The sequence below is a fragment of the Osmerus eperlanus genome, chromosome 14, assembly GCF_963692335.1.
Source record: "Osmerus eperlanus chromosome 14, fOsmEpe2.1, whole genome shotgun sequence".
In the NCBI taxonomy this organism is placed as follows: domain Eukaryota; kingdom Metazoa; phylum Chordata; class Actinopteri; order Osmeriformes; family Osmeridae; genus Osmerus; species Osmerus eperlanus.
Genome location: NC_085031.1, coordinates 3,157,332 through 3,183,652, shown reverse-complemented (window position 1 = coordinate 3,183,652; position 26,321 = coordinate 3,157,332). Strand labels below are relative to the sequence as shown.

The following is a 26,321-nucleotide window of genomic DNA, read 5'->3' as shown; positions in this document are numbered from 1 at the left end:
GCGTTGCTCTGTGTACGCCAGCTTTGAAAATGCTGTCACAGAAATGAAACTTCTAGCCTGCGTGGTGCCAGTTAGCCTATTCATGTTTTTAAAGAAGTTTAAAATAGTCGTATCATTATTCTGGATCCCGCTTCCATCACCGGAGAGATTTAACCAACTTTCACGCGCATAGCCTTTATGGCGTAACCACTGAACCGAGCGCCAACCACACGCACTGCGGTCCCATAAAGTAGCGCGCGCGCCACAGTGTAGTAAAATCCTGCAGGTTGGTCATGCTAGGGGCGGGTATTGGAGAGTCAGACCCGTCCGGTGGGAATAATTCGTCGTAGTGAGATCTTAGCGGTTATGGATGTAAAAAGAGAAACAGCGGACAGCCCAGTGATTCACATGTCGGCGTGTCACTACCAAGGATGGATCAGAGTGTCAGGTAATAAGAACCTAACATTGACAGTGATCGGGTTGCACAAAGTTCCTTATCTTTAGATGGCTCACACTTTACAGGACCACATTATGGATCGCTATTTTAATTGGCTATGGCGGGACCTCACCGTTATTTTCCAAATTGATTCAACCGAATGTTAAACGGGACGGCTGTTTATATTGCTTTTCAACTTCCAATGTTGATTGGTAATGCACAAAGTATTGTACTGTATGTGCGTATGTGTGTGCATCATGCCTGAGTGCGTGCCCACCTTCCCCTTTTCACGTGCGATTAATTGACTTGTTTCCTCTTTACTGTTTGGTCTCAACCACATCGCGCTGTCCTGTTTGCAGACAATGGGACCCAGCATTCAGAGTCAAAAGAATCAGGTGACTCAGAATAGCCTACATCCCCTTCTCTTTAGCGCAGGCCTGTTCCATAGCACTAGTTAAAATTAAGATGGACCTTCTTAAATCCAGGGTGAAGCACTGTGCTTCTTCAATGTGGCCAATGCAGCAAGCTCGATTAAAAAAAAAAAAAATTGTCATTTAGCAGACGCTCTTATCCAAAGCGACTTACAATAAGTACAGGGACATTCCCCCGAGGCAAGTAGGGTGAAGTGCCTTGCCCAAGGACACAACGTCATTTTGCACAGCCGGGAATCGGTAACCTTCAGATTACTAGCCCGACTGCCTAACCGCTCAGCCACCTGACACCTGAGTTTGGCCTTATTTGATTAGATTGCCATATAAATCACCAGTGTTGCCATGAGTTTATAATCTTATCTTCATATCTCATGCTGGCTTTTGATAATCCTGGTTCTAGACTGCGAGACAGGCAGTGCCATGTGCTGTCTGGGTTATGTTTTTTCATGAAGCCCAATGAATCCTCCCACCCACTCGGGTCTCTCTTTCTCACACCCACACCTCAATACATGCATATGCATAAGCAACCACAATACATACGCACATACGCACACACTGTTATCCACTCACAAACACACCTGTGTACTGGACCAACGAACACAGTCACTTGTTATTGTTAATGTAAAAGTCAGAAGGTCAGAGAGGAGAACAAACTCCATTTTGCCCACGCCTGTTGTGGGTGTGTTTTGGTGAGAGAGACAGTGAGAGAGAGAAAAGAGAGAGAAAAAGTGCTTTAACTCCACTAAGAATTTCCTGGGTGACTGTTTGCTGACCACACATGAAAATGGAACACCCACATATCGCTGGCTCTCCTCCTTTCTTCCTCCCGTCACTCCCCATATTAGTGGTCTCATCCTGGGCTGGTGGATCTAGACACAGGCATTGCATCACACAGTGGATTTTTCATTACGTAAGATCCCGTACTTAGTGAATCTGAAATAGTCCCTGCCCTCCCTTAAAAAAAGAACCTTTTTGCCCTGTTCCACCTCCTGTTTTAATCAAAAACCTTTTTTTTTACGTTCTATGATGATTCTACATCAGTGTAAGTTGGACCTTATCACCCACAAAGTTGATCATTTTAAACTTACAACATTGATAAAGAGTGATTCTCTACTATTTACGTGAATGAAAAGCTGGCATGACTGGCACCCCCCAGAGGCCGCTGTGAGTAAGAGCAGAAGTAGGGTGGTTTGTCTGAGAGAGAGAAACCGAGGCAGAGATAAAGAGGACGAGGCAGAGCGAGGGCCTGATTCCTGTGAGATGTAATATCTGTGTAGCTTTGTTAGAATCTCATCACCTCCAGATCACTGAGCTCATTAAACTCGGGCCAGACTTTTACAGCCCTCGCACTCAGCCAATCAAGACTGCCGCAGTAAAACTCTATAGGCCCCTAATGAATTTGTCCTCCACTAAATGTCATTGTGTGAAGCACATTGTGAAATGATCACCTCTTTCTTCTCTCCCCCTGCCCTTCTGTCCTTCCCTTAGTCCTTCCTTACTGCACTTGTCCTCTTCCATCCATTTCTTTTACCCTTCTCATCCCCCCTCCCCCCCCCCCCCCCTCTTTTTTTCTGTCTGCATTTAATAACTCAACCCCCATTTGAAAGTTGACATATTAGACAGTATACGTGACTGCATTTTTCTTCTAAAACAGATTAAGGCTGGACAGATTTTACACAGCATATGTTTTGTGGATTTTTTGCGGAAAAGTATATTGGCCCCAACTGCAGCTTCTTCACCCGTGACGTCTCTCCCCCTCTGTCCTTACAAAAGTTTTGCTAGCCAAACGATCATTCTGCAGGCCTACTGAACCAGCCTGCCAGTGGTCTGACTGTCACTGCTGACCTAACCTATTGTGGTTAGAACTGGCTGAATGAGTTAACGTTTCACAGAGAATACACAGACAGAATCCTGCAGCTGGAATTGTAATGTTTTTGTTTCGTTTTTGTATGTAGAGGCCTTAAGCTGACCAGGTTGCACACTTTCAGTGTAGAGGGAGGATTGATGAATGTATGATGACTGATGAGTGTACAATCTTTTAATCTGGACTTGGACTGGAGGATGAATGAAGGATGAAGTGATGGTTTTCTGCATTAATCAACTCTCCGGTGAACTCACTTGCCCTGCTCTACCCAGGCTCACACACAGGCACACACACAATATTTCACTCTTTCCTCTCTTCCCTCTCCCTCCTCTCCCTGTCTCTCTTTTAGCAAAAAAACAACCAAGTGGTAGGAATAGTGCCTGTGATGCGTGATTATAATGTCGTAGTTGATTTGGTGTTGAGAGTTATGTGCACATTTGCAATGTGCATGTAGTTTTGACATCAGTAAACACATTGATTTCTGTAACAAAATTCACTGATCTCTACTGAAATTATCCACTTTATATTGTCGTTCTGTTGGTTAGCCAGCATTTCATCCATAAAGGATAGGTACCCTTTGAAAGCAGCACTGCAGCAAATTATTTTTGGAAAAGTCTAAATGCTTATCCAAACAACGTCAATCGTTGCCCTCTGTTGGATTATAAAAAGGACACCTGCGAAAAAACTTTGCAGAGTGCCCGGTTCTCAAGATACTTGTGGAAACTAAACTCATTCTAATACGTACACAGATACACAGATACACACAGAAAGATTCCTGGCATTATTAGAGAGATTTAAAGAGTAACAGATGCAGTGTCTGAGGTCAAGTTCCTGGAGGAACAGGTTGAGAGAGATTGGGAGGATAGATAAAGTCTGGAACAAGTTGCTGTAATCCAAAACACAACAGACATACCCTTCCATCACTGCTGAGTATTGATCCTACCACTCCTCATGGTGTGGGGCAGCAGGCATGGGTGGAGTTAGTGAGATTCTCAAAGCATCAATCCACAGCAGATTTCCAACTGAGGGGCCGCAGGTCTTGATGGAGTAAGCGAGATTGTCTCTGTGGTTCTCCCTCTAACACGTCGCCTTCTGTGAGGCTAAGAGAGGCAGGGAGACAGGAGCGCGTTAGCTCACAGCAGGGTGCAGGTGCAGGGATAGGCTGACAGACAGACTCCCACTGGGACAGGCTCGCTCTCTCAAACTCTCTCAAATTGCCTCATCACTCGTACAGTAAGTTTGGTCCGGTGACGTCTTTTAATAACTTGACAGTTGATATATGGGGAGTCTGGTGGCTGAGCGGTTAGGGAATCAGGGTAGTAATCAGAAGGTTGCTGGTTCGATCCCCGGCTCTGCCAAATGACGTTGTGTCCTTGGGCAAGGCACTTCACCCTACTTGCCTCGGGGGGAATGTCCCTGTACTTACTGTAAGTCGCTCTGGATAAGAGCGTCTGCTAAATGACTAAATGTAATGTAAATGTAATGTAAATGATATGAGGGAAGAATGGATTTGAAGAAAGTGAGGATATGAGGATACTGTTGATCTGTGGAACGTGTTCTGTTCCAAGAGGGAGCTTCAACTGCTTCTGTCTTAGTCTGCTGGCCTCACACCAACGTCTGCTATAGAGGTTGGCATGCTGGACTGACCTAACTTACTTTGGACATCTTATGTAGTAGGGGTCTGGCAATATTACCACAAATCTAACAACAACATTAAACGTCACCTATTAAGTAGTAAAGGATGTGACCTAACCCCTACCCTAGCTGATGCGGATATTAGCTTGCGTCCCCTCACAAACCTGGAGAGGGGAAGGTTAGGTTGCGTCCCTTCACCAGCCAGCCAAAGGAGAGAGAGCTTAGGTCACATCCTCTCACCACGGTGACAGCTAAGGCCTAATGCCACTTACATAACCACAGACTTGGCCCACGTGGTAATGCTCTGCTTCTAAGTCTCCTCAGCAGCTAAGTCCTGTCTGGCTGGCCACACAGGGACTAGGACCACAACCCATTCTGAGCAGATCAGCAGAAGCTCTTTCTGAGTAGGAGTCACTGCAGGAGTCAATATGATACAGCTCTAACAGACACAGGGTAGATCCCCTGTTGCCTAAGCCCTGCTGCAACCTGCAGCATTCGCGTGTGTGTGTGTGTGTGTGTGTGTGTGAATGAGTCTTTCTCTGTGTGTATGTGTTTGTGTCTGTGTGTGTGAACAGGGGTGCATGAGTTTATGACAGTTATGTCTAGCATATGGTCACAGGACTTTGGGTCCCACTCATAAGCACTCAAACACACACACACACACACACACACCCTGTCTGACAATAGAAGACAATATAGTTATGATAGGAAACACAGTTGCCTAGAGCCAACTGCTGGTCCTCAATGTGAGTTAGCACCCCACTCTAATAGTTCATTTTGTCTCTCCAAATCTCCTGTGCTCACTCCTTCTCCCTAACCACCTCCCTTGTCTCATCCTTTGCCTTGCGCTCTCTTTCATCTAGCTTCCCCTTTCCTCTCTGTAGCTCACACTCCATCTCTCCATCTGTCTCTCTCTCTGGTTCCTCTGTGACTTCCCCTTCCCTTCCTCCTTCTCTGTAGTCGGTGTCTGACTGTGGTGGCTCATGAGACAGGTTACTGTGAGCCCGCCCCCCCCCCCCCCCCGTAAACAAGGCCTCTGGCAGCTACTGTAGCAGAATATACAGTATCTACTGTAGTTATCCGCTTCACACACACACACACGCACACAAACAGACAAACACCCACGCTCAAACACACACACACAAACAGACAAACACACGGTCAAAAGTAACAAGTCTCTCAGTGCTAACCCATCAAGCTGAGAGTTAGGACTGCATTTACTTCGTAACCTCTCCTGGTGTGTGTGTGTGTGTGTGTGTGACATTCAGCACCCTTGATCTGACTGCAGTGACAGGTGTGGAGTGAGGGATGAGGAGAGATGAGAGGATGAGGGAGGGATGGAGGAATGACAGGGCTCCATACTGAAGGTATTTTAATCAGAGGCCTATGCAAGCCCTGTCAGCCTGATGTCAGACACACACCATACACACAAACACACACAGACACATACACACAAACACACCCAGACACACATGTACAAACTCCCAATTCCCAATAAATGAACCCCCTCCAGCTTTTCTTTTTCCACTCAACTCAACCCCTCCTCCTCCCCCTTTCCCTCTTCCAACAATTTCCCCCTTCATCTCCCCCTCCATCTCACCCCCTCCATCCCCTCCTCTCACCCCCCTCCAGTGAGTTGTGGCAGAGCTCCAGGCATCCATTAGTCTTAGTCCTCAGTAGCCCAGCAGGGCAGCATAAAGGCCTCCATCGATCCCCCATCCTTCACTGCTTTACAGTACAGACCAACACACAGTCACACACACACACACATACTGTAAAAGGACACTCACACACTTCCATACATACAAGTTCACCCAAACATACACCCAAACAAAGACACACACACATGTACACTTATGAACATACTCTCACATGGAAAAAGACACTCACACATATATATACAAACTCACACACACACACATCATACAAATTGTTATCAGGCACACATATATGCAAACACACACACATACACACACACACTTATTCTTAAAGCTGTAATTAGACTGTACTTTCCAGATCAAGTACCTAGATGAGATGTTGCTCTGCCAGAGAGACAGATCTCTGTATTTACTGTGAGATTACTCAATCACAGGTCTTGTACACACACGCACACACACACATGCACACACGCCCCTACACAGGTACCATTGATGCACTGTGGGATTACAGGCCATAATGGTTGGCGACATTGGCTGTCTTCCTCATTCGAGGGTTAACGTTGCTGTGGCAACCGCTGCCCTCCTCCCCCTTTGTGCTGTGCCAATATTGGCCTTGTCATGTACAAATTACTGTCTCGGTTATCAAACCTAAAATGTTGATGGCAATGATCCCGGCAGCGTCATGGAAGTGTTGATTCGCACCATCACCTGGAAGCTGTGGCTCCATGTAGCTACCCATCATCTGACCCCATCCATCACCTCCTCAGCAGCTCAGGAGCGCATCTGGAGAGGGTCAGATCAGACCATCCCTCTCCTCTGGCTGACAGTGAACAGATAACTCAAATCACCTAGGGAACGCCGAGATAGTGGAATGGACAGACAGACATGAAGAAGGAAAGAGAGAGAGAGACAGGCAAGCAAGTAAAACAGCCATGTAAGCAGGCAGGCAGGCAGGGTGGCAGGGCAGGCAGGCAGGCAGGGCAGGCAGCCAGTGCATCTAATAGTGAGGCACATAGACAGACAGACAGACAGACAGGGACAGAGGGACCTGTCCCTCTCAGTGCTGCTTTGCTCACTCCACGAGCCAATGAAGAGAGGCAATTATAAAATGTTCAGGAGGTCGACCGTGTGTACAGCGAGCAGGCACGCACTTGAAGACAAACATCCGGGCGTGTAGTGTGTGAGAGTGGACTGGCTTACAATTCAGTAGCCACTGCAAGGTTACAGAGAGGGGGCTGAGGGGGGGTGGGGTGTATGTGTGTGTGTGTGTGTGGGGGGGGGGGGTTAAGAGTAATGGCCCGCTGCCTTAGCGTGTAAGACTGCACTAATAGTGATTGCTTTCTTCCTCCTCCTCTCCTCCTTTTGCTTAACTTCCTCTCATTCTACCATGTTTCCATCTTGCCCCTTTCAGCTCTGTGGCCATATCTGAATGTGTGTTTGTGTGTGTGTGTGTGATAGAGAGAGAGAGAGAGAGAGAGAGAGATGGAGAGAGAGAGAGAGAGAGAGTGGAAATAGAGAGACAAAGAACATGTGTTTGAGAGACAGAGGGAATGATAATTAGATAGATAGGGATACATAGATAGAGAGATAGCGAATGAAAAGGAAGGGTGTTTGTTTGAGAGAAAGGGAGAGAGAGATGTGCATGCTGTGACTAGGCAGCATGCAGTTATAAAGGCAGCCTCTCTCGTTCTCCTGTCGATTGTGCTCGAGCAGCCTCTCTCACCCGTGCATTCACTCGCTGGACTGCTCCGTGGACTCCGTCATCAAAACGCTCCCCCACACACCCAATCAGGCGTGCTCGCTCACTCGCGCTGCCTCTCCGACACACACACATTCACACTCAGGTGCGGAGTCAGAGTGTGGAAGATGCAGAGGCAGGAGAGCATGTCTTCAGACTCACTGTCAGGTAAATGCATGATCTGATACATATTCTTCTCTCTTTCACCCTGCCTTTCTCCCTCGCTCTTCCCGTTTTTCTGTACTTCCTTTTGCCATGTTGACAACAATTTAGTTTTTTTGTCTTTCTCACAGATTATGTACGTAACACTGTTTCTGTCTGTTTATTTCTATTTGTCTTTGTTTCCATCTGTCTCTTCTGAACTTAGTGTGTGTGTGTGTCTGCACCTGTGTGTGTGTGTGTGTGTGTGTGTGTGTGTGTGTGTGTGTGTGTGTAGCATACTGCTCTAACTGTGGCTAATTGGGTAGTGTTGTGCTGTAGAATACAGAGTAGAGGTTACCGTAGTTACTGTACATACACAAGTACCTGAAGCAACCACTGTACTACACTGTACTACAAAATCGAACACTAGACTATACTACATTACATCATAGAGTACTATATCGAATACTACATTCTACAGCATATAATGCAATGCTTCATAACCGTAGAATAATACCGTAAAACAGTATAGAATACTAATATACACTGCACTACAGCACGGAGTACTACAATACAATATGTTACAGCACAGAATACTACAGAAAACTACAGCACTCTACAGCATGGAATACTATACTGTGCTTCATCACAGCATGTTCTATTATGCTGTACTACAATACTTTGCAGATACAACACAGAGCATGGACGCACACTACACTTGTGTATCACGCGACACACACATTTGTACAGTACCTTGCAGCACTGGGAGTAGTACTGCATAGTAGTTTACAGGGTAGAATGGTGTCCTTGGTTGAGTTGGGTAGCACAGATGGAGAAGCCTGTGTTGCTCTACAGACCAGAGGAGGACAGAAAGGAGATCCAGAAGCATCCTTCTGACCTACTTCCAAACAAGGCTCGGATCTCTTCTTCTCCTGCCTCCTCTTGTTCTTTCCCTCCTTGAAATCGTTCTGTCCTCCTCACCCTCCGCTTACCCTCCCTCTCTCCTCAAATTCGTCTTCGTTCTCCTCACTCCCCTCTCCTTCCCACTCTCCCTCGCTCCTCCTCGAATTCTCCTCCTTTCCTATTGCTCCTCTCTCCACTTACTGTCCCTCTCTCCTCCCTCCTGCCTGGTTAGGCTTTGAGTGAGAGCTGTCCTAACAGAGATAGTAGTGTGTGCGTGCAAGTGTGTGTGTGTGTGTGTGTGTCTATTTATGCACAGCCAGCGTGTCACAGAGCACAACCCAGTAGCAACTAAAAACTGTTCGTATACACCCACTAGATTGCCTGGAGAGAGACATCAAAGCAAACGGCGTCTTGGATGCTGTTTGGCTGTTGAAACGGTGTCACAGTCCTCTATTGTATGGGGATGTACAGTATGGTTGATGCGGAAAGGCTGAGGCTGAGGGAGTGTCCTGTAGCTGGACAGGGTGGCATTGGTTTTCTTTTCAGACAGGGAAGAGGACAATGACACTCCTCAATATCAAATGTTCTATGCTCACTCTGAATGAGTAGGTCTTCATCCTTTTAGTGGCAACTTTGAAGGATACAAACACCCTGGAGGAAGTAGCATGTTACTTAATACACACGGGTCCATAGACATAGACTACTCATATTCATTATCTTCACTTTTCTTCTTGGTGACATACGTGTGAGATAACAATATTATCATATCTTACTGTGACCTGTACCTGGCCATTGAACTTCAATTACAAGTCCTTTCTAAGGATGAAACAAATCACACATGAAAAAAGTGTGATTTGCTCAGAGACGGACAGCCAGGGGGTGTCTGTTCCTTCTTCTCTGGACGTGGAAAGACGTTCTCTGAAGTTTAATCCCACCTGGGACTTTCTCTTTAATGAACTCTGTATGAACGCAGATTCTGTCTCCGTCTGCTGCCGTCTGCTAGTCGGGCTTCCCAGAAGTTCAACCTGATGGGAATACAGCCGTAATCTCAGTCAGGGAGACACGTTTTAATTATAATCCAGGATCAGTCATCTTCCCTGTGAATAAACTGTCGAGGGATTGTGTGAAGTGGATTTGGCGATTCTCTACATATCATACACTATAGCAGGTGGGGAATAATATGGAGTCAAAGCCCATTTTTCCCCAGTCTCATGTATATCGGATAGATTTAAGTTTTTCAGTTGTGAATTGGAACGCAAACCTTTTCACAGGTCAAAAGTTTGAAAAAAAAAAATCATCTTGTCTCTTAGCCTGACATCAATCACATCTGATTTTGTTATCAATAATCTATCATACTAAGCTCTGCTAGTAATAAACCAAGCTCAGTTGAGGTAGTAGACCATTGACATTTACCTGTCTGTTGGGGGCAATATTGCCAGACCTGTAGAGATCAGTGTAAATCTGTTTTTAATTAAAGATGCTGTAAAGCAAATTCTATGATTTGCTTCTCAGTACATTATATACGTGTGAAATGAGTTGCTGAAAGCATGTGCAAAGCGTGAAAACTATTTCGCACTGAAATGTGGAGTTAGACCGTTGAACAGTTTCTCACCCGTTTTCAGCTCAGGTTTTGTATAGGCGGGGCAAAACCCAACCTATCTACGTCACAGCCACCTATCTACATCAGATCACTGTATGGCTCTTCCTCTCACTTGCCGTAGTGTCCATTATCCGGGTCGTAGGTACTTGAGAGAGGCGGCGCCTTCCACGCAGGGGGTTGAGCTTCAGCTCCTTCAGGCGACACGCCCCCCCAGTCTCAAGCAGAGAAGACTGCTGATTTTCTCACGACCTCGAAGCCTAATTTAACATACTTGTCTGTGTGGTTTTTTAATTCAAATTTGGATGGGTAGTTAACAACACATTCTTCTGTTGTTTGACGAACTTAAAACTCATTTTCAGTTCTGCTTTACAGCATCTTTAATGTATAATGCACATTCAACTGTCATTATGGAGAGGTATTGATAGAAAACCTCACCTAGCTGATTCACTAGACTTATGTCTGTCATCTATCTTACAATACTGGTTATGGGGAGCAACACACACACTCTCACATGTACACACACACACACACACACACACACACACACACACACACACACACAGGAGCAGGATCTGATAAGCAGAACTTTACTTTAGGCTTGTATTGATTGATCACAGGACATTGTTAACAGGTAGAGAATATAAAGGTGAATTCTATAGTTTCTTGTCTCCCCCCTCGTCCGCCTCCCCCACCTTCATGCCATTTCGGCTCCCATCCAGCTTCAATAATCAAACCTTGAGATGGAACACTTATCCGCACATCTATCAACTTGTGAACCTGACCCTGAGCGACTTCTCCTGGAACACACGCGCAGAGCGACAAGGTGCAGGGCTGTTTCAGCACCTTTCTGTGTTTACCTGTTTTGTGTGTGGCTATTTTAGCTTGTGTTGGCCCCGTTAAACAGATGTGCGGCTAAACTGTTTTCTTAGGCTAAGTGGAGGAACCATTCTCAACCCTCCTGGGGGTTGAGAAAGACAGCGAGAAAGAGAGACATGGATAGACCGAGAGAGAATGAGAGAGAGACAGGAGGGGATAAAGGGAGATAGATGGATAAAGTAGACATGGAGAGACACAGAGAAAGAGGGATAAATATAAGAGAGAAATATAATAGAGAGATAGATATAAAAAGAGTTGAGAGAAAAAGAGAGAGGGGAAATAGAAAGATATGAGAGGAGAGACAGGGGTGTAAGGAAGTAGTTAAGTTATCACCTGGCTGCTCTCGGTTTCCACTCCCACTTCCTCTCTCAGGACCAGGGCAGCCAACCAGAAGCTTTGCATGGGAGACATAACACTTGGCACCCTGACTCTGGGTTCAACCTCTCAGGCTCATCCTAGTTTCTTAAGGGAGGTAAATGAGACACATCCATGCTAGCCGTCCAGTCCATCCTAGTTACGATGCCAACCGCTCACTGCTAATTACATCTCCAACTGCCTCTCTATCCCTCCCACTTCTCTCCTTTAGGGAGGGTAGGAGATGAGAGTTTATTATTCTGGCACCTGGAAGACAGACAGACGGGCAGACCGACTTACATGCAGGCAGGCAGATGGACAGGCAGAAAGACAAACAGGTGGACACACTCAGTACTGAACACAAAGGGTGTGGTGTAGGGGGATGTTTGCTGGGAGTGGGGCATCCCGTTAGAGAGCAGATGAGAGGGGGGGAAGTGGGGGGGGGGGGGGGGGGGGGGACAGGACCAGCCAGGGTGCAAGGCAACCACAGCTCCAGGGCATGCAGCACAACTGTTCTTTCATGGTGGAAAAACAAAACAGCTCTCTTTTTTTCTTTGCTTAGCAACCTAATCTGTCTTCTTTTTCTCTCTCTATTGTGGCAAACTGAATCTGTCTCTCTCTCTCTCTGTCTCTCTGTCTGCCTCCGTCTCTCCTCCGGGCATGTGGCTGTGCACAGATAAGGCTTCTGTTCTGGCCGGCGCACCTCAACAATCTGTGGTGTCATTGGCTCAGGTCGTGGATGAAGGGGTGTGAATAAACACCCGTTTCCACACCTCTCTTATCGACCACCCTTTTCTAACCCACACCCCAGCCTTCTCTGTATTGATGCCTGCCTTGGAGCGGGTCATGTGACGCTGACATAATCCTTGGTCTCACTGACTAACCAAACCATTCTCAGATTGAATATCACCAAAAACATCACCATACATTTACTGATGACTGGAAATAACCTAGCGGTCTTTGAACGTTAGTTCTTTGTGTGTAACATCACCAAACGACTTTTGATTGAATACAACCCAACGTGTGTGGACAGAATATTACCAAGATGGCCGTTGTGTATGCAACTCTTCAGCTTTATCGCCTGTGTGTTTTTTATTTCCCAATTCCTATCCTGACAAAGCTATTCCCCACCGTCTACCCACAAGTGATGTCATGACATCACGACTCACGACAGGTCTACACTCCCTACCAGCTTTGAGGGGTCTGATCAGTTGATCACCCCCCCCCCCCCCCCAACCCCCTGGAAATCATCAGGTATCAACGCATCAGGTGTTATTGGATAACCCTAGCTTTCCAACCGATCCCTGGAGGGCTCTGATAGGAGAGTCTAATCCAGTGAGAGGTGGGGGGGGGGGGCAGGGGGGCTTAATGGAAAGCAACAGGCAGCAGTGGTTGATCATGTCCTGCTCTTCTCCCTGAAGAAGGTGAAGAACGACAGGGGGGGAGTGGGAGAAAGGAGAGGGAGGGCGACGAGGAGATGAGAAGAGTGGTTTAAGCGCCGCATCGATTCCTATTTGGGCTCTGAAAACAGCCCAGCTGCAGACCTATTTAACACATCCTGTTCCGAAGGACACACAGACACACACACAGACACACACACATGCACACACACACACACACACAATCGTTCTCCCATCACTGTATTATGCAAGCGCACACATGCACGCACACAAAGGGAAATTCAGAAAGCTGTGCTTATCTTGTTCCACCTATCAGTATGGTTCGTGTGTGAGTGCTAGGTGGTTTATGTCCTGTTTACGTAAACAGGACACCTTATGACCAGGCCTGCTCTCTAATGTTCCGAGTCTGCTACCCAGAGCTAATAAAGACCTGGCACCTTCTACGTCATGGACGAAAACAAACGAATATTAGCTGCAGGAAATCAGCTAGGAAACCTGGAATTGGTGACCTTTTTGGTGTGTGCGCATGTCTGTGTTTGTCAACTGCATGTGTTCAATGCTGCTTGTGCATATATGTTAATGTGTGTATGCTAATGTTTACACTTGTGTGTGTGTGTGTGTCACTATGTACACTGTAGAGGCAATCTTTCTAAATGTCAGTCAGCAGAATGGTAGCAGTCAGCACTCTTGCTTGGGAAGCTTTACACTAAGGGGTCTGACCGAGTGTTGCCTTGAGGAAGCTATAGATCTGATTACTGCTCCCGTCATCTTTCTCAAACACACACACACACACACACACACAGTAGACAGGTACACACACACACACACACGAGCGCACCACTCTCGCAAATCCCACAAAATGTCAGAGTCATAGCCTCACTATGTGTTATCAATCAGAACCATAAAAACTCCCAGTAGAGGTTCTGTCAGCTCGCCGTCCATGACGCTGTCCTGGTGCATTCTGGGATGGCAACTCTGGGACTGCCTGGACAGGCTGATTTAAAGCATGACTAACCTGAGTTGTTGTTTACACATACAGGACATACTCACACATATACACACACTCACAGTCTGCATGCACAGGAATACAGTAAACGCACACACAGGCACGTGTTCACACGCATGTATTCACACACAGGCAATCTTAGACATGCAAACACAGGCACATACATACACACACAGGTACACACTCACATGCAGACACAGATACACACACACACACATACACACAGAGACACACAAACATACACACACAGGTACACACTCACATGCAAACACAGATACACACACACACATACACACAGAGGCACACAAACATACTCACACAGGTACACACACACACAGATGGCAGCAGTGATTTGTAGGTCTTATTATTCTCCGTCCTGTGTACTGTAATGGATGGAGAACAGCCTGGTCATGTGACCTGCGCTGACAGACAGCTTTGCTAATGAGCTGAGCTTGTTTGCTCTCTCTCTCTCTCTCTCTCTCTCACTCTCTCTCCAACTTTCTCTCTCTCCCTCTCTATCTCTCTCTCTCCTCTTTCTACTATGTCTCTCCCTCCCCCCTCCCCCCCTCCCCCCTCTTTCTATCTTTGCCTCCTCTCTGTCTTTCTAATTCTGGCTGTAAATAACTGTGACCATGGTAACTTCCCTAGACGGTTCAGTTTCATAGCTGAAATACTTACATACACTTCTCTATTTTGTGTTCCATACATGTTTACATTTCTGGAGCACATTTTTTCATTGAAAACACTGTTATAGCAAGGTTTTCATGAACCAATAACTAAAACATGTCCCTGAATTTCAGATAATGTTTGACACAATGTAAACCATACAATCACACAAATACCACAATTGTCCTTCTTATAGAATGCCGATTTTCCAGTCAAACATTCTAGAATACCGTACCACAATTGCTTGTTGAACAATCATGCTTGTCACTGTAGTGGTCACGGTCATTTACTTTAAGTCAGCAACACAAATTCGCCAAAATGCAATTTGTGGAAAACAAAGAAAGCTAAGAAAACAAGGAAAGAAACATACAGTAGAGAACCTAGGTAAGAGGGTTAGAGTATGCTACAGTACTGTAATAGCAATAACAATTCATTCTGGGTCAGCATCCTGTCTCCCACCAGGGTCAGGCCAGAGATTTTCATCAACATCACAGGCTATACTTGTCCAGCTCCTCTCATTCTTACAATTCCTCTGCTCATCCTCTGATGTTTGCATCCATGATTCCGAACAAAGGTGAGCTTACCTATTGCCCTTTTGATTCTGATTGGTAGTTTGAGTATTTTTGGATGATAGTTCTTACACATGGACAGTTGGTTGTAAAGGGCGTTTGAATTGCGCGGGTTTGAATTGCGCTGGTTTGAATTGCGCTGGTTTGAATTTACTTGTTGAACGGCAGTGTTTCCTATATGACAACATGGTAACAATTGTGTCTTAAAATGAGAGGTGTGTTTAGAATTTTGCAAAGAAATGTGAATAGACCAGAGACATTTGTCAAAAAGGGTAAATAGTGTTTATAGACTGGGGTACGTGGAAAAAACTGAGAGCTGGAGCTAACACACTTCTGCAACACACTCCTAAACCAGCTTTAACTAGAGAGGGTACAATTTCTGGGGAAATTGTAGGGTGTGCTTGCTTGCATCGGTTGCACAGGGGTCCGTTTTTGAATGTCATTTTTACAACTGATATTTCTGTATATTTTATATAAAAATGCATACTTATTATTTATAAAGATTACATAGATTTAAAAGCATATATTTGTTGCTGCTCATTTACAACTCAAAATACGAGTGAAGTGTAGAATGAAATAGATGTCTTCTCATTTCCCCTGGAAGAGGCAGCCTCATAGCTGAATCAAAACGAATAAATTTGGCAGAGCGGTGTAAAAATTGACCTAATCTCTATGACTTAAACGTCCTTTTAAGTTTTCCCTTCTCGTGATATTTTCAGGCATTTAGCCTACTCATATTGCATTCATTCATTAATAAAGAACCCCCTTTGAAGATTATTCTACAACGTTACCGGCAATAGAAGATGGAATCGCGATTCAAACAGTAACATCTGCTAACTGAAAATATGCCCCCAAAAACGTAAATAAGCTTGACATTTATTTAGTGGAAAATCGCTCATTCATAAAAAGCTCACTGGTAGCGATCATTCATTGTCAGTAACGCAAAATGCGATATAGCCCTGTGTGGAGAAGCTGCCCCGGTAAATTCTACTACAGTACAGTACTAGACTACTGCTGTGTTCGTCTTGGTAGCGATTACGTTGGTTGAATTCGATTTAACGTTCCGTTGTACGGTTTAGGCTGAAATTAATTATTTTCATGAACAGATTGACAACGTTTAGGCTGTGGCAATGAAGTTCAGGTTAGTAGTTAGATAGACTTTTGATTTAAGTAAGGGGAGTGCCGAACATGTTCTGTCGCCGTTTGACTTCCTAAACAGCTGTGTAAGTTAGATGTTTTTGTCGTGTCTCGCGTAAGCTACAGCGTTGCAGTGAGCTACACTGGTTTGAAACCACAGGTAATGGTAATTTCACCAACAAATCGTTTACTAATGTCAGAATAAATCCTACAACAAAAATGTATATGTGAGGAATGTTTATTTTAACGATTGAAAACAGATAACGCTACATCATAGACCACTGTAGTATGTGTTGCCCGGGCAACACAGGCTAATGTCATGATGCTAATACTTCAGTGAAATAGTAGACTACTGTTTCCGAAAGTAGATGTACTTCCTTAATAATATCAGCTTATACTGTACATTACACATCACAATTGTGTGTCATATCACAAAGTAAAATGAGTAAATAGTTATCACCATGGCCTCTTTGCATGTGGCGTTTCTGCAGCTGCCTTGCAGTAAAGCTATAGTTAGCCTAGCTATCCCCCAAGTTAACAGATGCGAAACGAATGTTCTGCCAAAGGTAGTCACGCGTGTTTTCGTGACGTTAGTGACGTAGTGACGTTAGTAACGTCAGTGACTGTGGCTAGCAAATTAGCCACCGTTAGCTTCACTTTTCGCCACAAAAACTTAACTTCAGCCTAAACCATGCAACGGAACGTAAATTCCAATAGAAGCAACGCAATCGCTACCAAGACGAACCTTTTGACACCGCCGTTGTGTATGTAGGCCAAATATTGACTGATCCTTAGGGGGGCGAAAATAAACAATAATAAATAATAATATATATGTGAGAGAACAAAGGTTGTGCTCTCGCCGAAGGCTTGAGCACACCCAATAATATGTGAGAGAACAAAGGTTGTGCTCTCGCCGAAGGCTTGAGCACACCCAATGATTGGATGACCGCAAGCACAATGAGAATCCTTCTCTTATGATTCGACTTTCTGTTAACTGCGAGATAACAACTGCTCATCTCTGCTATTTCTAGCTAAACCAATATATTATCTTGGGTTTATGTTCTCAGTAAATCTCGCCCAGCGATTCCATGGAAACGGCTCAAATGTTATTGGTTGCGAAAGTCTGGTAATGGTCATAGTCTTGAGTGGGCATGATCAATTGGACAATGTTCGCTTGGCAACCACAGTACCAATATACAGCGTGCTGAGAAATCGTCGAAAACTTTTGCTGTTATAACAGATATGTATAGATAAGTGGTGGAGCATATCCAAAGGTTACAGGTTCAAATCTCTCCCTCTCCCACTTTGGAGAAAAGCATCTGCTGAACAAATACAGTTTTATTATTGTCATTAAAACGCAGCAATTGGTGTGTTTGGACAGATTATGTTATAGCCCTCGTGCTGGGCTGTACCTCTGGGGAAGGGAGCTCTGTAACAGGAAAGGTAGACTAGTGTCCTGTACCACACAATGACTGAACTACCCCTTGTCTCCTTGCACTCTGCAAGGCAAGCCAGCACACACACAAGGGCAGGCAGAAAGGCATGCGCACCAACAGGTGGCGACACTGAGCTTTCAGTCATTTTTTCAATGCCATCCTACTACAGCACCTTCTCTCTTTTTATCTCCTTCTCTCTCTCCTTCACTCTCTATCTCTATCTTTTACTCTCTCTCGTCTCTCTCTCTCATTCTCTCTCCCTTTTGCTAAATGAAGCCACTCAGAACTTCTCGTCCATTGCAGTTTCAGTTACTTGGAGGAAGACATTAACTGTTTGATGGTAAGACACAACTCTGTTACTATACCATACAAAATTGAGTGTCTGAGACCTGTTCTTCTAGGCCACCCTGGTGGTTATATCCAGCACACCCATTCTCTAACATACCATACATGATGTTTGAAGAAGTGGAGGATAGTGGCAGAAAGGAGAAGAGTGGAGCAGGGAAGACTCTATGGAGGATATCTTATTAAGGAGGCAATACAAGAGGTCTGTTTTGTGTTAACAGAACAGAGGAGCTTGTTTTCACAGTGGAAAAATAAATGAAAGAGAGAAATATTAAATGGAAGTGGGTTTGCCTGGCAAGTAGTTTTCTGCTATCTCACTTTGGATAGTGCCTGTTCTTTCTTTTTTCTTTATCTCTCTTCTCTCTCTTTCCTGCTTTATCGCTCTCTTTCTCTCTTTTTCAGTTTGCTGAGACATGCGACACATTAACATATTGATCAAACACCTCGTTCCCCCTCACACCTCTCCTCTTCCCTTCCTTCCTTTCTTCCCTCCTTCTTTATTTTTTCCTTCCTTTTTTCTTCTCACCTCAATCCTTCCTTCCTTTTTTCTAATTCGATGACTCTGTTTGTCCCTGCCGCTTCCCCCAGACACGCGGGGTCCCCCTGCCCTCTGGATGTCGTGTGGCCACCCCTACGAGGAGAGAAGAGTGTGGAACCCCAAGTTCTGCGTGGTGACCGACTGCCAGATGTTGCTCCTGGATAGAGAGGAGGTAAGGATCTGACACGGACTTTCTCTCTTCCAGTTTGCTTCTCCGTCTTTCTGTTTGTCTGTCTGGTTCTCTCTCTCTCTCTTTCCTTTTTTGTTTCTGTGTGTCTGCTTCTATGTCTGTCCGTGTATCTGGTCTTCTCTCTTTCTATTTCTCTCTCTTTGTTTCAGTCCCCTAATCGTGTCCTCACTCAATCATACATCCCGTCTCTCATTTCTTCCCTTCCCCCTGCTTCAACTCCAGACTCATTTTTCATTTCAAGATTTCTCCTGTTCAATTTCCTCCTCCATCCCACTCCATATTTCTTCCCCACCCTCTCTTCCCCTCTCTCCTCCTCCACCACCGTCACCTCTCTCCTTCCCTTCCTCCCCCCTCCCCTTCTCCCTGCCCCTGTACTCCTCATTCCATTCCAACATCCTCTTCTCCTCTTCAGATCTATGTTCCCTCCTTCCTCCATCCTCTCCTCCCTCCCCATCTCCATCCCATCTCTTATCTTGGAGTATTGCTGTGCCATTGGTGACCAGTGAATCGTAACGTGAACCATGAGCATGTTCTGTGCTCTGTCATACTGACACGTGTGTGTGTGTGCGAGAGTGTGGAAGTGTGTGTGAATGTACACACATATATATATATAAATATATATGATACAGTGGGCTTACTTGCACCCCTTGGGAAAGATGAGTAAAAAGTGTGTACAAAAGATCACCTTTTTGTAATTCAGCTTAATGTCACATTGGAAAAAATTAAAACAATTCAACCTTCAATTGAAGTAAATGTATTTTGAAAACCATTTGTGAAACCATGTGTGCCACAATTATTGGCATCCCTACATTTAATGCTTTGCACAACCTCCCTTTGCCCATAAAACAGCACCAAGTCTTCTCCTTAACATCTATTAAGGTTGGAGAAAACAGAGCTAGGAGTCTGAGAGCATTCCTCATTTCCTCTCCTCCCTTGTGCACTATTCTCTTCTTTTTTCTCCAAAGGTGGGTTTGGCATCAAAATAAATATTTCTTGATGACAGATGTTTTTATCTGAAAATCAATTAACTTAAATTGAAGGTTGGATTGTTTGCATTTTTTCCAGTGTGACATTAAACTGAATAACAAACACTTTTTATTCATCTTTGCCAGGGGTGCCAATAATTCCGGAGGTGACTGTGTATATATATGAGCATGGCTAGAGGCGCCTGCAGAAAGTTATAGACCAGGTGGCCAGAACACTGCAGCTAAGGAGCAGAAGCCCAAGGAACACACACACACACACACGTGTAAGCACACACACAAGATCTTATGTATGAGTTACATATGAGGGGACAATAAAGCTTGATTCTAATGAATAATTAAGGCTGCGTCAAGGTACGATGATTACCAATTAAGACAGGCTGAGAAATGTCTATACGCACACACACACACATAAATCCAGTCACATTTGATTTGTGGAGTAGGCACAAGATCATAGTCATGGGATTTGCTGACAGAAAATGTTAATAGAAGACAGAGAGCTCTCATAATGCTTCTCTAAACGAACATGAGGGAATTAGAATCTAAGGATTACCCAGGTCACTAAAGAGTCTGTGTGTGACTTTGTGTGTTGTGTATGTATGTGTGCGTGTGTGTGTGGACTGGTTATGTAATGACTCAAATCTATTCCTGACTCTCAGTCAGGAATAGAGTTGTGAGGGTCTTTACTTATTTAGAATGCACTTTTATAAATCGAGGGGAAAGCGTAGGTCTGTAATTTTGTAAAATCTCACTCACACACACGCACATACGCACACACACAAACACACAAACACGCACACACACACACTCCATCGCCAGGTCACCAGTTAGCCAGTTAGTCAGCCACCCTGCCAGCTTGTCAGGTAGCCAGCCAGCTAGTTAATGAACTCATACTTCAGCTGCAAAACTAAGACAGTCTTCTAGTACAGGCTCAAAAGGTCACTGATGCTGCTTCTGTGTTTGATGAGACCTTTCTTATTATGTAGACCCTTTGAAGGTGCATAGTGACGATGTCGCCAGGTCAGGACTTGAGGGCAGGCAGGTTTGAAGCACCAAAACATCCTCTAGAGGGTGTGCACGTAAACATGCACACACTCTATCTCACACACAGGCATGTAAAGTTGTGGCCCGGGCACACATCATTGATTCAACTGGAATTTTTGGTAATACAATATTTGCTGATAGGTTCTTTCTTATGGAGGCCTAAATGACCTGTGCCATTCTAAAGTTAAGCCAGACAGAGTAAGAGAGAGGGCGGGGTTGGGGGGTGGAAATGGAGGGAGAAAGAGAGAGAAAGAGAGACCGCAAAGAGGGGGACAGTGGGGAGACAAAAAAAAGAGAGAAAGAGAAAAGAGAGTAAGGGGGGAATTACAGCTGTTTATAGGAAACAGCAGGGCTGTCAGAACAACAGTATCGTATCCATCTGGGAGGGGGGGCATGGGGTGGTATGAAGAGAGAGAGAGAGAGAGAGAGAGAGAGAGAGAGAGAGAGAGAGAGAGAGAGAGAGAGAGAGAGGCGAGGGGAGAGAGGGATCAGTTATCAGAGCTGGTGTACTGTTAAGTATATTGACATTTTTTGTTTTTCACCTTCAGAGTACAGGCCAGCTCGTTGGTCAGCCTTTGATTTCAGCTTCACGTTCTACTTCACCTGCTCCCTCCTTCACACTCTATCCTTTTTTCTGTTCCCCTAAATGATACCATCTATGTCTCACCTCACACAGCACTTTGTACTCTTTCTCTCTAACATGACAAAATGGAGCTCGCATTTTGTTGCACCTACACAGATTCAACTGTAGAGGGGGTTTGAATGACTTTTGTGTGTACGCATGTGTGTGTGTTTTTTCTCTATGGTCACACGTTTCCATTTAGACTGTACTATCTTGCCTCTCTCCTCTCTGTCTTTCTGTGTGTCCGCCCGTCTGCCTGTCTGTCTGCCTGTCTGTGTCTGCCTGCCTGCCTGTCTGCCTGTCTGTGTGTGTGTTAGCCCGCCTGCCTGCCTGCCTGCCTGTCTGCCTGTCTGTGTGTCTGCCTGCCTGCCTGCCTGTCTGCCTGTCTGCCTGTCTGTGTACCAGAGAGAGTTGCACATGTATTGTATCTGTCCCAGTTTTAATTGGACAGCCAACCCTTACAGACTTAAGAACAGGGTTAAAGGTACAGTAGATAGGATTTTTTCAGTCAAAAATATAAGTGTTGTCCCCTATAAACATGTTGCATAGGCTAATGAGGCCCTCTTGTTTTTCAGCACAGACAGCTCAGTGTCAATTAATAATTTGGGGAGCGTAATAATTGTACTTCCCAGCCAGATATGATCTGCCGATCGTGTTCCATCCAATCACTGTTAATGGGGCGTGCTTTCCTCCTTGCTCCGACTATCAATCAAACTTGAGCTGGAGGAAAGTTTGGACGTTCAAACAAGAAATGGGGGGCACTGTTTCTCATATTTGAATTTATTTTATAATGTTTCCTATTGCAGGTTTAACACTGCTGCCACAGGCAGTTTTATTATAGTTACTGCTGTAGACATTGAAACACATTATATTTTAGACTTCTCTGACCACAAATCTGTATTTTTATCTCTAACTTCCATCAGTATTGATATCTGGATTTACGGTAGTCTAACATGATGCTAATACATTAAAAACAAAAATGTAGCTATGGTTATTGGAAAGCCTAAAAAAATGTAATTCATGTCCACAAAAACCCTGACTACCCATGCACAAACAAGGTTTTTTGTCATGTACAGAATGATGTTTGAAGCACAGTACACTAACTATTTATTATCTATGTTAGGCAGCTAATTTGTTGTCAAAGGAAATTACGGCGAAATAACTTGGTGTTGAATTGTACATTTGTAAAACACACTAGCGCTGATTATTCCCCAGCTAACGTTATAATGAAAGCCCTTTGGGAGATCAACTCTTAAGTTGAGTTCCGTTGCTGGTCTCTGTGGTTACCAGGAGCCATGTTCAAGCTATGACACAGGTGACCTCTAGAGAGGGGGAAGGCGAAAGAGAGACAGAGGGAGGAAAAAGTTGTTGTTTTTGAATTAATATGTATAGTAGCCATGAATATTTACTTGCAATAAAGCCTCACAGCAAAAAGGGTCCTGGGTTTGATGCCTGCATGTGGCACTGGTTGGTGCTCAGGTAGGATCTGCCTGACTTTTCTGTATGGAGCTTGCATGTTTTCCCCGTGCTCGTCGCAATAATAACCAGGGAGCTTACTCCAATCCCCGCATGCATGTGTGTCACATTGCATGATGAATAAGCATTACTCCTTCTGAAATAATGTATTAATAATTCAAAGTTCTTTTCTGTGTCAATAAAGCATTGTTGATTTTGAAATTGAGTGGGAGAGAGTAAAGAGAGGGCCGCTACGGAGTGACCTGCAGCTGTTCGATAAGCCATTATCACTCTGCGTCAGCGGGACATCTGGACACTTCTCTTTCTCTTAGCCCTCTCTCATCCCTGCCCTCCCTCCCTTTGTGTGTTTAATGAATGGCCATCCAGGCGGCAGCTAGGTCCCGACACAGACGTATGTCCAGCTAATGTCTTCACTGATTCAACCCTGGACTATCTGCACTATATTTAATCAGCTCAACACTGCCTGGTGGATAACCCAATCTGTAGATGAAACCGTTGTACTCTACTTTATCTGCTGTTACTCTATTTGGCTTCAGGTTTACTTACTTTGACCTGCTTTGCTGCAATATTTTTGACTCTACTCTACTCTGCTCTACTCTGCTCTACTCTGCTCTGCTCTGCTCTACTCTGCTTTACTCTGCTTTGCTCTACTCTGCTCTGCTCTACTCTACTCTGCTCTACTCTGCTTTACTCTGCTTTGCTCTACTCTGCTTCACTCTGCTCTACTCTACTCTGCTCTACTCTACGCTACTCTACTCTGCTCTGCTCTGCTCTGCTCTGCTCTGCTCTACTCTGCTTTACTCTGCTTTGCTCTACTCTGCTTTACTCTGCTCTACTCTACTCTGCTCTACTCTGCTCTACTCTGCTTTACTCTACTCTGCTCTGCTCTGCTCTACTCTGCTTTACTCTGCTTTGCTCTACTCTGCTTTACTCTGCTCTACTCTGCTTTACTCTACTCTGCTCTACTCAGCTCTACTCCGCTCTGCTCTACTCTGCTTTGCTCTATTCTGCTTTACTCTGCTCTACTCTGCTCTGCTCTACTCTGCTCTACTCTGCTTTGCTCTACTCTACTCTGCTTTACTCTGCTCTACTCTGCTTTACTCTACTCTGCTCTACTCTGCTCTACTCTGCTCTGCTCTGCTCTACTCTACTCTACTCTGCTCTGCTCTGCTCTGCTCTGCACTACTCTGCTCTGCTCTGCTCTGCTCTGCTCTACTCTGCTTTACTCTACTCTGCTCTACTCTGCTCTATTCTGCTCTACTCTACTCTACTCTGCTCTGCTCTGCACTACTCTGCTCTGCTCTGCTCTGCTCTACTCTGCTCTGCTCTGCTCTGCTCTACTCTGCTCTGCTCTATTCTGCTCTGCCCTGCTCTACTCTGCTCTGCTCTACTCTACTCTGCTCTGCTCTGCTCTGCTCTGCTGTACTCTGAAAGACAAAGAGGGATACAGACAATACATTGTTGTTCGTTTAAATCCACCAGCTTATTTTTTTTGTCCTTCTCTCCTTTACTCCCTCCCTCTCTCATCTCAGCAGATTCATCCGTTGTTGCTCCAGGAGAGGAGGGCGGACTCATGCAAGGTCCGCTTGCTGCGACGCACCATCAGCGTCCCCGTGGAAACGCAGTTCCCAGAATACCACAACCAGTTGTCCACAAAGAGCGGTAAGACTGCCAGCGCTGACCTGTGGTGAAAGCACACACCCACAGACACGCACGCAAACATCTTCTGCTGTGTGGGGGAGTCTGGTCTCGTGTCATTCTTTTAGGATTCCACTAGAGGGTGAGCTTGCTTAATTTATCCATGGGATTTGGTTGTATAGTTTTATAGTGGGGCACACTGCAATTAGACTAAATATAACATTGTGTTACTGCCCATCTAAATATAATTTAATTCTCTCCTTTAAGGGTGTTATTAAGTGTTCATTTATGGGTAAGATATGTGACTCCACCTCTTTAAAAAGGCTATGACTGAGTCCGGGAGTGTCAGAAGTTGAATGTGTGTGTCAGTATGTGTCTGTCTCTACCCTGCCCGATAGGGGTGTGCGCGTGTCTATTTGTGTGTGTTAGTTTGGTTGGGCCCTAACCCAGTAATTATGGGATGTGCAGGGTTCTGTTCTGTATGGCTCACACACACTCTTCCTCACATGCACACACATCTCTGCCTCGAACACACACGCACGTCTTCACACACTCTCTGCCTAGCACGTACAGTCACAAAGCCCTGCTTTACCTAACTAGGCTCTCAACCCTGCTGCAGGTCAGGGTAGCTTACTGTTTAGGTAGTAGCTTTGAAACACACTGTTGAGTTGTATACATATCCACAGCAACCCAAACACACACGTAAACATTCATGCACACATACACACACATATACCCTCCCACTGAAATGCACCCAAACACGCACACGCATACACACACGCACCCACAAAGTAGTTCCGTAACCATGCTGAATCATGCGGTATGCCACGTCCCTAGGATTATAGTCAGATGGCTTCTCATGTGTGCGATGTTCTGCGTGCACACACACACACACACTGTACGCACACACACTCAGACGCTCACTATTCTCTTCTGTTCCATGGTCAGTGTAAGCATTGTTTAAGGAGAAGGCATTGGTTTATCCAGTGATCGAGGTCAAGCTCTTTACAAGCTACACCAGAGAGTTAGGGAGAGAAGGGAAGAGAGGGGAAGAGAGAACGACAGAGAAAGAACAAGAAATGGCAGCGAAAGAGAGAGATGAAGAGAGGATAAGAGAGAAGAGAAAGATAGATGGAGGGGATAGCATACGTTTGCCCAATTAAGAGGGGATGGAAGAACACAGCCCGTCGTCGAAGTAACAGAAGATTGTGACCTGACAGTGCATCGATGTCCTCCCTCACCCCCCTCGTCCCCTCTTCTGTCATTCATCTGTGGACCAGATCATCCACCAGTCAGACTCCACCATTTATATCCTCTGCTTCCTGTTCTTCTTTGTGTCTGGGGAACGCGTTTCCTTTCTCACACTCTTGTTCACTCTTTCACCGTCTATTCCCTCTCTTCCTATCAGTCTACCTCCCTCTCCTTCTCCTTGTCTCTCATTCTCTCAATCACACATGCACATACAAGTATCTTATGCCTACAAAACAAACAGCAACGGAATGCAGTAAACCAGTTATTTGATGCACTGGGTGTCTATGGATTGTCTATGGACTTATCTCTGTGTATCTGTCATCTGTATCTGAAAAGTAATCTGTTTCAACCATTCTTGTCTGTCTGTCTGTCTGTCTGTCACAGTTTCGAACCAATGTAATCAGT

At 45.1% G+C, this 26,321-nt stretch overlaps 1 protein-coding gene across 3 annotated transcripts in view; it reads left to right on the top strand.

Moving 5' to 3' along the window:
• The first annotated feature begins 273 nt into the window (after positions 1-273).
• LOC134034278 (disabled homolog 2-interacting protein-like) overlaps positions 274-26,321 on the top strand; it is a 137,003-nt gene continuing 110,955 nt past the window's right edge. For 2 of the 3 annotated variants that reach the window (XM_062478703.1, XM_062478700.1), the window contains exons 1-3: positions 274-427; positions 18,763-18,884; positions 24,560-24,689. In XM_062478703.1, coding sequence (XP_062334687.1) covers positions 346-427; positions 18,763-18,884; positions 24,560-24,689 — 334 coding nt within the window. In that variant the 5' untranslated portion in view covers positions 274-345. The remainder of the gene's footprint in view (positions 428-18,762; positions 18,885-24,559; positions 24,690-26,321) is intronic. The other variant, XM_062478702.1, reaches the window with a different exon arrangement.